The sequence below is a fragment of the Salvelinus fontinalis genome, chromosome 17 (assembly GCF_029448725.1).
Source record: "Salvelinus fontinalis isolate EN_2023a chromosome 17, ASM2944872v1, whole genome shotgun sequence".
NCBI classification, from domain to species: Eukaryota; Metazoa; Chordata; class Actinopteri; order Salmoniformes; family Salmonidae; genus Salvelinus; species Salvelinus fontinalis.
In genome coordinates this window covers 4,908,563-4,920,805 of record NC_074681.1, presented here as the reverse complement: position 1 = coordinate 4,920,805, position 12,243 = coordinate 4,908,563, and the positions used below count along the sequence as shown (strand labels likewise).

The following is a 12,243-nucleotide window of genomic DNA, read 5'->3' as shown; positions in this document are numbered from 1 at the left end:
CACTAGGCAACAACACCTCCGCCACGCTTATCCTCAACACGGGCCAACACAGGGATACATTCTCAGCCCCCTCCTGTACTCCCTGTTCACCCATGACTGCTGTCTATGCACGTATCCAACTCAATCAGCAAGTTTTCTGATGACAACAGTGGTAAGCCTGATTACCAACAACAATGAGACAGCCTACAGGGGGGAGGTGAGAGCACTTGCAGGGAGAGGTACCAGGAAAATAATCTGTACCTCAACGTCAACAAAAAGAAGGAACTGATTGCAGATGATGGACTAAAGGAGAAACTAGAGAGAACATGCCCCCATCCACATCGACAGGGCTGCAGTGCAGAGGTTCAAAAGATTAAAGTCCCTTGCCGTGCACATCACTGACAGCCTGAAATGGTCCCTTCACACAGACAGCATGGTGAAGAAGGTGCAATGGTGCCTCTTCAACCTCAGCAGGCTGAAGAAATTAGGCTTTGCCCCTAATACCTGTATGAACTGCGACAGATGAAATGTTGAGAGCATCCTGTCGGGCTGTATCACCGCCTGGTATGGCAATTGCACCGTTTGCAACCGCAGGGCTCTCCAGAGGGTGGTGAAATCAGCCGAAAACATCACCAGGGACACACTGCCTGCTCTCCATGACATCTGTAGCACCCGGTGTCACAAAGGCCAAGAGAAGATCATCAAGGACCTCAGCCACCGAGCAACAGCCTGTGAACCCCGTTACCATCTAGAAGGCGAAGACAGTACAGGTGTATCAAAGCTGGGACCGAGAGACTGAGAAACAGCTTCTATCTCCAGGCCATCAGACTGTTAAACCATCAGACTGTCACCACTAGCCGGCCTCCGCCCAGTACCCTGCCCTGAACCTTAGTCACTGTTCTAGCTGGCTACCACCCGATACTCTACCCTGAACCTTAGTCACTGTTCTAGCTGGCTACCACCCGATACTCTACCCTGAACCATAGTCACTGTTCTAGCTGGCTACCACCTGATACTCTACCCTGAACCTTAGTCACTGTTCTAGCTGGCTACCACCTGATACTCTACCCTGAACCTTAGTCACTGTTCTAGCTGGCTACCACCTGATACTCTACCCTGAACCTTAGCCGGCTAGAACAGTGACTACCACCCGATACTCTACCCTGAACCATAGTCACTGTTCTAGCTGGCTACCACCCGATACTCTACCCTGAACCATAGTCACTGTTCTAGCTGGCTACCACCCGATACTCTACCCTGAACCTTAGTCACTGTTCTAGCTGGCTACCACCCGATACTCTACCCTGAACCATAGTCACTGTTCTAGCTGGCTACCACCTGATACTCTACCCTGAACCTTAGCCGGCTAGAACAGTGACTACCACCCGATACTCTACCCTGAACCTTAGTCACTGTCCTAGCTGGCTACCACCCGATACTCTTCCCTGAACCATAGTCACTGTTCTAGCTGGCTACCACCTGATACTCTACCCTGAACCTTAGTCACTGTTCTAGCTGGCTACCACCTGATACTCTACCCTGAACCTTAGTCACTGTTCTAGCTGGCTACCACCTGATACTCTACCCTGAACCTTAGTCACTGTTCTAGCTGGCTACCACCTGATACTCTACCCTGAACCTTAGCCGGCTAGAACAGTGACTACCACCCGATACTCTACCCTGAACCATAGTCACTGTTCTAGCTGGCTACCACCCGATACTCTACCCTGAACCATAGTCACTGTTCTAGCTGGCTACCACCCGATACTCTACCCTGAACCATAGTCACTGTTCTAGCTGGCTACCACCCGATACTCTACCCTGAACCTTAGCCGGCTAGAACAGTGACTACCACCCGATACTCTACCCTGAACCATAGTCACTGTTCTAGCTGGCTACCACCCGATACTCTACCCTGAACCATAGTCACTGTTCTAGCTGGCTACCACCCGATACTCTACCCTGAACCATAGTCACTGTTCTAGCTGGCTACCACCCGATACTCTACCCTGAACCTTAGCCGGCTAGAACAGTGACTACCACCCGATACTCTACCCTGAACCATAGTCACTGTTCTAGCTGGCTACCACCCGATACTCTTCCCTGCACATTAGAGATTGCTGCCCTATGTACATAGAGTCATTGAACAATGGTCACTTAAATAATGCTTACATACTGTTTTACCCACTTTATATGTCTATACTGTATTATGGTTCCTCCTATATACAAACTACTGCTGTACAGTACAAATGAAATTAAATGTTATTAGTCACATGCTCCGAATACAACAGGTGTAGACCTTTACAGTGAAATGTTTACTTACGAGCCCCTAACCAACAATGCAGTAAACAAAAATACAGATAAGAATAAGAAATAAAAGTAACAAGTAATTAAAGAGCAGCAGTAAAATAACAGTAGCGAGACTATATTCAGGGGGGTAACGGTACAGAGTCAATGTGCGGGTTAATTGAGGTAATATGTACATCTAGGTAGAGTTATTAAAGTGACTATGCATAGATGATAACAACAGAGAGTAGCAGAGGTGTATGTGTATTTATTATGGATGCTGCCAAGCAACAGCTACTCTTCCTGGGGTCCAGCAAAATTAAGGTACTTTATACAATTGTAAAAACATTACTTCACAGATTTCACAACACTCTGTGTTGCCTCAGGCCCCTACTCCACCACTACCACATATCTACAGTACTAAATCCATGTGTATGTATAGTGTGTATGTTAGCGTGTATGCATGTGTCTGTGCCAATGTTTGTGTTGCTTCACAGTCCCCGCTGTTCCATAAGGTGTTTTTTAAATCGAATTTTACTGCTTGCGTCAGTTACTTGATATGGAATAGAGTTCCATGTAGTCACGGCTCTATGTAGTACTGTGTGCCTCCCATAGTCTGTTCTGGACTTGGGGACTGTGAAGAGACCTCTTGTGACATGTCATGTGGGGTATGCATGGGCCATCGCTCATCCAAATATTTATATGTACATATTCTTATTCATTCCTTTACACTTGTGTGTATAAGGTAGTTGTTGTGAAATTGTTAGATTACTTGTTAGATATTACTGCACTGTCGGAACTAAAAGCAGAAGCATTTCGCTACACTCGCATTAGCATCTGCTAACCTTGTGTATGTGACCAATAACATCTGTTAACCATGTGTATGTGACCAATAACATCTGCTAACCATGTGTATGTGACCAATAACATCTGCTAACCATGTGTATGTGACCAATAACATCTGCTAACCATGTGTATGTGACCAATAACATCTGTTAACCATGTGTATGTGACCAATAACATCTGTTAACCTTGTGTATGTGACCAATAACATCTGTTAACCTTGTGTATGTGACCAATAACATCTGTTAACCTTGTGTATGTGACCAATAACATCTGTTAACCTTGTGTATGTGACCAATAACATCTGTTAACCATGTGTATGTGACCAATAACATCTGATAACCATGTGTATGTGACCAATAACATCTGCTAACCTTGTGTATGTGACCAATAACATCTGATAACCATGTGTATGTGACCAATAACATCTGCTAACCTTGTGTATGTGACCAATAACATATGATGGCAAGGTCAGTACTGGTACAGCTGGGACCGAGAGACTGAAAAACAGCTTCTATCTCAAGGCCATCAGACTGTTAAATAGCCATCACTAGGCAGCTTCTGCACAGTTACTTAACCCTGCACCTTAGAGGCTGTTGCCCTATATACATAGACTTGAAATCACTGGCCACTTCAATAATGGAACACAAGTCACTTTAATAATGTTTACATATTTTTACTATACCCATCTCATATGTACAACAACCCCGTGTACAACACACACACACGCACGTGTACAACACACACACACCTGTACAAAACACACACACACACCTGTACAAAACACACACACACACCTGTACAAAACACACAACCATTGGTTGATGCATGCAATGTCTGAGCAGGGGAACCGGACAAAACACTGGATAGAGATGATTGGGGAACGCCTACTCTTTCACAGATTTAATGATGCGCTGAACAAATTCACAGCCATGCATCAACTCAACTACTTCTGTCACGCCCTGACCGTAGAGATCTTTTTATGTCTCTATTTTGGTTTGGTTAGGGTGTGATTTGGGTGGGCATTCTATGTTCATTTTCTATGTTTTGTATTTCTTTGGTTTTGGCCGGGTGTGGTTCTCAATCAGAGGCAGCTGTCTATCGTTGTCTCTGATTGAGAACCATACTTAGGCAGCCTTTTCCCACCTGTGTTTTGTGGGTAGTTGTTTTCTGTTTCTGCACCTGACAGAACTGTTTCGGTTTTGTTCGTTCTCTTTGTTGTTTTATTTAGTGTTCTGTTTTATTAATAAATCATGAACACTTACCACGCTGTGCTTTGGTCCACTCCAACAGACGATCGTTACTTCCTGTTCTCTCCCAACAATTAACCAACATCTGACCAAATCAGAATACAGCAGATTAGTTGCTAGGTAGAAAATATGTTAACACTTCAATTCACAACAACTAGTTCTTCACATCTTAGAACTACACAGCAGTGACTAAGGAAATAATATTTCTCATAGTAATCCTACATATAAACTGAGCAAAAAAAGAAACATCAGACCTCCCAGGTGGCGCAGTGGTCTAAGGCACTGCATCGCAGTGCTAGCTGTGCCAGATGTGCCACCAGAAACTCTGGGTTCGAGCCCAGGCTGTGTCGCAGACGGCCGCGACCGGGAGGTCCATGGGGCGACGCACAATTGGCCTAGCGTCGTCCAGGTTAGGGAGGGTTTGGCCGGTAGGGTTATCCTTGTTTTATCGCGCACTAGCGACTCCTGTGGCTGGCCGGGCACAGTGCATGCTGACCAGGTCGCTAGGTGTACGGTGTTTCCGCCGACACATTGGTGCGGCTGGCTTCCAGGTTGGATGCTCACTGTGTTAAGAAGCAGTGCGGCTTGGTTGGGTTGTGTTTCGGCGGACGCATGGCTCTCGACCTTCATCTCTCCCGAGCCCGTACGGGAGTTGTAGCGATGAGACAAGATAGTAACAATTGGGGAGAAAAAGGGGAAAAATAAGGAAATGTCCTGTCACTGTCAACTGCGTTTATTTTCAGCAAACTTAACATGTGTAAATATTTGTATGAACAAGATTCAACAACTGAGACAAACTGAACAAGAAATGGAATAATGTGTACCTGAACAAAGGGGGGTCAAAATCAAAAGTAACAGTATCTGGTGTGGTCACCAGCTGCATTAAGTACTGCAGTGCATCATCTCCTCATGGAGATTAGCCAGTTCTTGCTGTGAGATGTTACCCCACTCTTCCACCAAGGCACCTGCAAGTTAATGAACATTTCTGGGGGGAATGGCCCTAGCCCTCACCCTCCAATCCAACAGGTCCCAGACGTGCTCAATGGGATTGAGATCCGGGCTCTTCGCTGGCCATGGCAGAACACTGAAATTCCTGATTTGCAGGAAATCACACACAGAACAACCAGTATGGCTGGTGGCATTGTCATGCTAGAGGGTCATGTCAGGATGAGCCTGCAGGAAGGGTACCACATGAGGGAGGAGGATGTCTTCCCTGTAACGCATAGCGTTTAGATGACAACAAGCTCAGTCCGATGATGCTGTGACACACCGCCCCAGACCATGACGGACCCTCGACCTGGAAATCGATCCCGCTCCAGGGTACAGGCCTCGGTGTAACGCTCATTCCTTCGACGATAAACGCGAATCCGACCATCACCCCTGGTGAGACAAGTGAAGAGCACTTTTTTCCAGTCCTGTTTGGTCCAGTGACGGCGGGTTAGGCAACGTTGTTGCCGGTGATGTCTGGTGAGGACCTGCCTTACGACAGGCCTACAAGCCCTCAGTCCAGACTATCAGCCTATTGCGGACAGTCTGAGCACTGATGGAGGGATTGTGCGATCTTGGTATAACTCGGGCAGTTGTTGCTCTGGATAAGAGCGTCTGCTAAATGACTTAAATGTAAATGTAAACGTTGCCATCCTGTACCTGTCCCGCAGGTGTGATGTTCGGATGTATCGATCCTGTGCAGGTGTTGTTACACGTGGTCTGCCACTGCGAGGACGATCAGCTGTCCATCCTGTAGCGCTGTCTTAGGCGTCTCACAGTATGGACATAGCAATTTATTGCCCTGGCCACATCTGCAGTCCTCAGTCCTTAGGCCTCCTTGCAGCATGCCTAAGGCACATTCATGCAGACGAGCAGGGACCCTGGGAATCTTTCTTTTGGTGTTTTTCCAGAGTCAGTAGAAAGGCCTCTTCAGTGTTCTAAGTTTTCATAACTGTGACCGTAATTGCCTACCATCTGTAAGTGTCTTAATGACCGTTCCACAGGTGAATGTTCATTATTTGTTTATGGTTCATTGAACAAGCATGGGAAACAGTGTTTAAACCCTTTACAATGAAGATCTGTGAAGCTTAGATTTTTATGAATTATCTTTGAAAGACAGTCCTGAAAAAGGGACATTTCTTTGTTTGCTGAGTTTACTTTGCCAATGTATACATGCCTCTTACGAGAACTCCACTGAACGTTCTGAGGACAAAGAGCACCACCTGCTGGGCATAAGACAAACTGTTACAAAGTCAAGGAAGTTTTAGGGCTCGATTCAATCAGATCCAACACTGTGAATCTTAATTGTATTTCCTTGATTTGTCGCATCCTCTCCTTGCCTCTTTCTTAAAGCACATTGGAGAAGGACCGAGGGGAAAAACCTCAGATCTATTTGAATGTGCTTCGATAAAGGAGACGAGGATTTGAAGAGTCAAGAAAATACAATTGTGATTCACTGACTGTGTATCAAAAGAAACACACTAACATCTATTTGGATTTTGGGATTTTCAATTTTGTTTATTGACTAAAGTCTTTGAAAACACAGATTACAATTTCTGTATACAAACTGTACACAAACGCAAGGCACTATACATTCACATATATCACTTTTTTCCCCCCATGAAGAATTCCATGCCTTTAAAAATACAACCGTTGACATTTCTCAGGTACCTGTGAAGCTTAGACATCATTATGACAGCCCAGGTACCATACCAGAGAATTTGAATCAAAAGGTACATACTTGGCATGTTATCACCTATTGAGATATCGTAGACAAGAAAAAAAAAAAAAAAAGTTCCTACAGACAGATATTACACAGAACTTTCAAGTTGAATACATTTTTACATACATTGACGTACATTGCCTACAGAAAGTATTCAGCCCCTGGACTTTTTCCACATTTTGTTGTGTTACAGCCTGAATTTAAAATGGATTGAATTTAGATTTTTTGGTCCCTGGCCTACACACAATACCCCATAATGTCAAAGTGAAATGATTTATTTCAAAATGTTTACAAACATATATTTTTTTAAAGCTGCAAAAGGTGCCACTACAAAGTATTCTCAGGGGTGTATTTCTGCATTTCATTTGAAATCAATGGTATTGTGTGTGGATGGGTGAGAACAGTATCTATTTTATACATTATGAATTCAGGCACAACAAAATGTGGAATAAGTCATGGGGTATGAATACTTTATGAATCTGTAAATACACATTCTATGAAAGACTTCACAAACACCACAAAGCCAGAGACCACAGCGGTGTGTCTGATGATGTCCATGGTATAGAGTTCTGTCGGCCATCTTCATTTTTCTGTGTGTAAAACCCTGATGAAGGCTACGGGCCGTTTCAAATAAGTTTATTTTAAACAATAAAGCAGCATTTTTAACAACTTCCACTGACCTCCCAGAGTTGCTGACAGTCCTCTTCAACTCACATGGCAGGAGTGGTGACATAGCAAGTGCTTCTAGGAAACTTACAGCACAGTGTCTACATACACAGTAGTACAGTATGAGACAGAGAGAGACAGAGAGAGACAGACACAGACACAGAGACAGACACAGACACAGAGACAGACACAGACACAGAGACAGAGACAGAGAGACAGAGAGACAGAGAGACAGAGAGACAGAGAGACAGAGAGACAGAGAGACAGAGAGACAGAGAGACAGAGAGACAGAGAGACAGAGAGACAGAGAGACAGAGAGACAGAGAGACAGAGAGACAGAGAGAGAGAGAGAGAGAGACACAGAGAGAGAGAGAGAGAGAGACACAGAGAGAAAGAGCAGGTCCTGCTTGTACAGTTCCTGATAAGCCACTGAGAAAATGTGCTAAGCAGGATTTTCATTTTCCTACATAGTTACATAATTAAAAGGTAAAAAACATGATGCTACATGAGGCTAGCACACCGTAGCAGATCCCAACCCAGCCTCTGTCCTCTTCTCCCACTTATCGTCCCTGAGAGTGTGTTCAGCAGAAGAGGCTGGTGAGGGGAGGACGCACGTAAAAATGGCTGGAACGGAGTGAATGAAATTTTTATCAAACTTCTGAAAACCCATGTGTTTGATACGGTTCCATTGATTCCATTCCACCCAAACAATGATCACATCCTCCGATTTAAAGTGCTGCCAGCTACCAGCGATGTTCAGTCACACCGCTGGGAAGGGCTGGATGGGTAACACCGCCTGGTGGCCTACATTGGTCTCTGTGTCCTCTTCTCTTCACAACCAACCTGATGAATGGCAAAACGCAGGCCAAAACGCAGGCCAAAACACGTTGGTCTTACAATAAAGAAGCATTTGATCAACTTCCACTGTCCCCCAAGAGTTGTTGAATTTCTTCTTCTCTCCACAACCATCGTCAGGTTAACTCACACTAAAACAGTCCTTTAGCCTTCTTTAAGTTGACTTGCTTCCACCCTGGTAATCCTTCGTACTCCTCTCTCTTCATGTCCAACGCTTTCTGCACGGGGAGAAGATAATCAAATAATACAATGAGAGATGGAGTGAGGTGGTACATTTTAACATTGCAGTTTTGAGTTCAGACAATGTCAAATAGTGAACCGTCATGTTTTACAATCAGTTTGTGATCCCACCAGAGTTCCAAGTTCAAAGTGAAATACTGTTTACACAGAAGTAGTTATATATAATTACCATTTATTTTTTTACTTTTTCCCCCTCACTCAACTTTTTTTCATTCAACTTTTTCACTCTGGACGTTTTATCTGGACATGGTTCGTCAGGACCTCCAACAGCCGAAGCTAAGTAGTAACATTAACATGATGCCTTCTAATTGCAGTCGCTGTACTCATAATATACAGGAAAACGATCGCCTTACGGCGAGGATAGCTGTGCTGCAAGCTATCCTTTAATGGCGTCAGACCGAGGCTCTGCATCTGTCCTCGTGCTCCTAGACCTTAGTGCTGCCTTTGATACCGTCGATCACCACATTCTTTTGGAGAGATTGGAAACCCAAATTGGTCTACACGGACAAGTTCTGGCCTGGTTTAGATCTTATCTGTCGGAAAGATATCAGTTTGTCTCTGTGCATGGTTTGACCTCTGACAAATCAACTGTACATTTCGGTGTTTCTCAAGGTTCCGTTTTAGGACCACTATTGTTTGCACTATATATTTTACCTCTTGGGGATGTCATTCGAAAACATAATGTTAACTTTCACTGCTATGCGGATGACACACGGGCTGTACATTTCAATGAAACATGGTGAAGCCCCAAAATTGCCCTCGCTAGAAGCCTGTGTTTCAGACATAAGGAAGTGGATGGCTGCAAACTTTCTACTTTTAAACTCAGACAAAACAGAGATGCTTGTTCTAGGTCCCAAGAAACAAAGAGATCTTCTGTTGAATCTGACAATTCATCTTGATGGTTGTAAAGTAGTCTCAAATAAAACTGAAGGACCTCGGCGTTACTCTGGACCCTGATCTCTCGTGACGAACATATCAAGACTGTTTCAAGGACAGCTTTTTTCCATCTACGTAACATTGCAAAAATCATAAACTTTCTGTCCAAAAATGATGCAGAAAAATGTATCCATGTTACTTCTAGGTTAGACTATTGCAATGCTCTACTTTCCGGCTACCCGGATAAAGCACTAAATAAACTTCAGTTAGGATTCTAGCAGCCATATTTAGCACTGACTAGAACCAAAAAATGTGATCATATTACTCCAGTGCTAGCCTCCCTACACTGGCTTCCTGTTAAGGCAAGGGCTGATTAAGGTTTTACTGCTAACCTACAAAGCATTACATGGGCTTGCTCCTACCTATCTTTCCGATTTGGTTCTGCCGTACATACCTACACGTACGCTATGGTCACAAGATGCAGGCCTCCTAATTGTCCCTAGAATTTCTAAGCAAACAGCTGGAGGCAGGGCTTTCTCCTATAGAGCTCCATTTTTATGGAATGGTCTGCCTACCCATGTGAGAGACGCAGACTCGGTCTCAACCTTTAAGTCTTTACTGAAGTCTCATCTCTTCAGGGGGTCATATGATTGAGTGTAGTCTGGCCCAGGAGTGTGAAGGTGAATGGAAAGGCTCTGGAGCAATGAACCGCCCTTGTTGTCTCTGCCTGGCCGGTACCCCTCTCTCCACTGGGATTCTCTGCCTCTAACCCTATTACAGGGGCTGAGTCATTGGCTTACTGGTGCTCTTTCATGCCGTCCCTAGGAGGGGTGCGTCACTTGAGTGGGTTGAGTCACTGACGTGATCTTCCTGTCTGGGTTGACGCTCTCCCCCTTGGATTGTGCCGTGGCGGAGATCTTTGTGGGCTATACTCAGCCTTGTCTCAGGATGGTAAGTTGGTGGTTGAAGATATCCCTCTAGTGGTGTGGGGGCTGTGCTTTGGCAAAGTGGGTGGTGTTATATCCTTCCTGTTTGGCCCTGTCCGGGGGTATCATCGGATGGGGCCACAGTGTCTCCTGACCCCTCCTGTCTCAGCCTCCAGTATCTATGCTGCAGTAGTTTATGTGTCAGGGGGCTAGGGTCAGTTTGTTGTATCTGGAGTACTTCTCCTGCCTTATCCGGTGTCCTGTGTGAATTTAAGTATGCTCTCTCTTTCTTTCTCTCTCGGAGGACCTGAGCCCTAGGACCATCTGGCATGATGACTCCTTGCTGTCTCCAGTCCACCTGGCCGTGCTGCTGCTCCAGTTTCAACTGTTCTGCCTGCGGAACCCTGACCTGTTCACCACATGCTACCTGTCCCAGACCTGCTGTTTTCAACTCTCTAGAGACAGCAGGAGCGGTAGAGATACTCTTAATGATCGGCTATGAAAAGCCAACTGACATTTACTTATGAGGTGCTGACTTGCTGCACCCTCGACAACTACTGTGATTATTATTATTTGACCATGCTGGTCATTTATGAACATCTTGCCATGTTCTGTTATAATCTCCACCCGGCACAGCCAGAGGACTGGCCACCCCTCATAGCCTGGTTTCTCTCTAGGTTTCTTCCTAGGTTATGGCCTTTCCAGGGAGTTTTTCCTAGCCACAGTGCTTCTACACCTGCATTTCTTGCTGTTTGGGGTTTTAGGCTGGGTTTCTGTACAGCACTTTGAGATATCAGCTGATGTAAGGGCTATATGAATGCATTTGATTTGGGAGTCCATGCCAAAAAGACAGAAGTGATCCACAGTGTTCCTCATCGCTGTGGAGAAAGAAAAGACAGGTGGTGGGGTGGAGGTGTGGAGGAGCGGAGGGGCACAGGTAGAGAGAGAGAGAGGGGCAAGCAGGACAACCCAGAGGAAGAGAGGAGGGAGTCAGCTCAGTGAGGATGTTGTATCCTTGAGGAAGAACAGTCAGATCATTCATCATGGTCCTCAGTCCAAACAACTCACCTTATCTGAATCCCCTAGAACCCAGCCTGAAAGGTAAGAGGAGTTAGCTTGAGCTCCAGATCCTGGGTATTAGTCACAGTTTATTACAGTGCTACTAGACGTCAATTGTCACGCCTATTCCTGCTTCCTCCCTCTGTCGCTCGACGTCACCGGTAACCACCTGCCCTGACAACTATTAATACACACACACACACACACACACCTGTTCCCCATCATTAAGCACACCTGGTCGTCATTTCCTCCGTGATTACTCCCCCTTTTATTTAGCCCTCAGTTGACAGTCAGTCATTAGGTAGTATTGTTTTCTCTCACGTTCTGTACGCCTCTCATGTTCGTTCGTCTGCATCGTTTCTTTATTTAACTCACCTTCTGCACCTGCTTCCTGACTCCCAGCGTACATGTTACATCAATAGCCAGGGAGCGTAAAGTAATGATGGTAAGAGAATCACATCAATGACATTAGGGCCTGTAGGTATCAACCATCTCAGAGTAGGTCTGCTGATCCAGGATCATGTCTTCCCTGTCGTTATTCATTGTGATCTAA

At 45.2% G+C, this 12,243-nt stretch overlaps 1 protein-coding gene across 2 annotated transcripts in view; it reads right to left on the bottom strand.

The window, feature by feature from the left end:
- Positions 1-6,836: 6,836 nt before the first annotated feature.
- Positions 6,837-12,243, bottom strand: part of LOC129813621 (supervillin-like) — a 77,254-nt gene continuing 71,847 nt past the window's right edge. For both annotated transcript variants that reach the window (XM_055865968.1, XM_055865967.1), the window contains one exon: positions 6,837-8,807. In XM_055865968.1, coding sequence (XP_055721943.1) covers positions 8,721-8,807 — 87 coding nt within the window. In that variant the 3' untranslated portion in view covers positions 6,837-8,720. The remainder of the gene's footprint in view (positions 8,808-12,243) is intronic.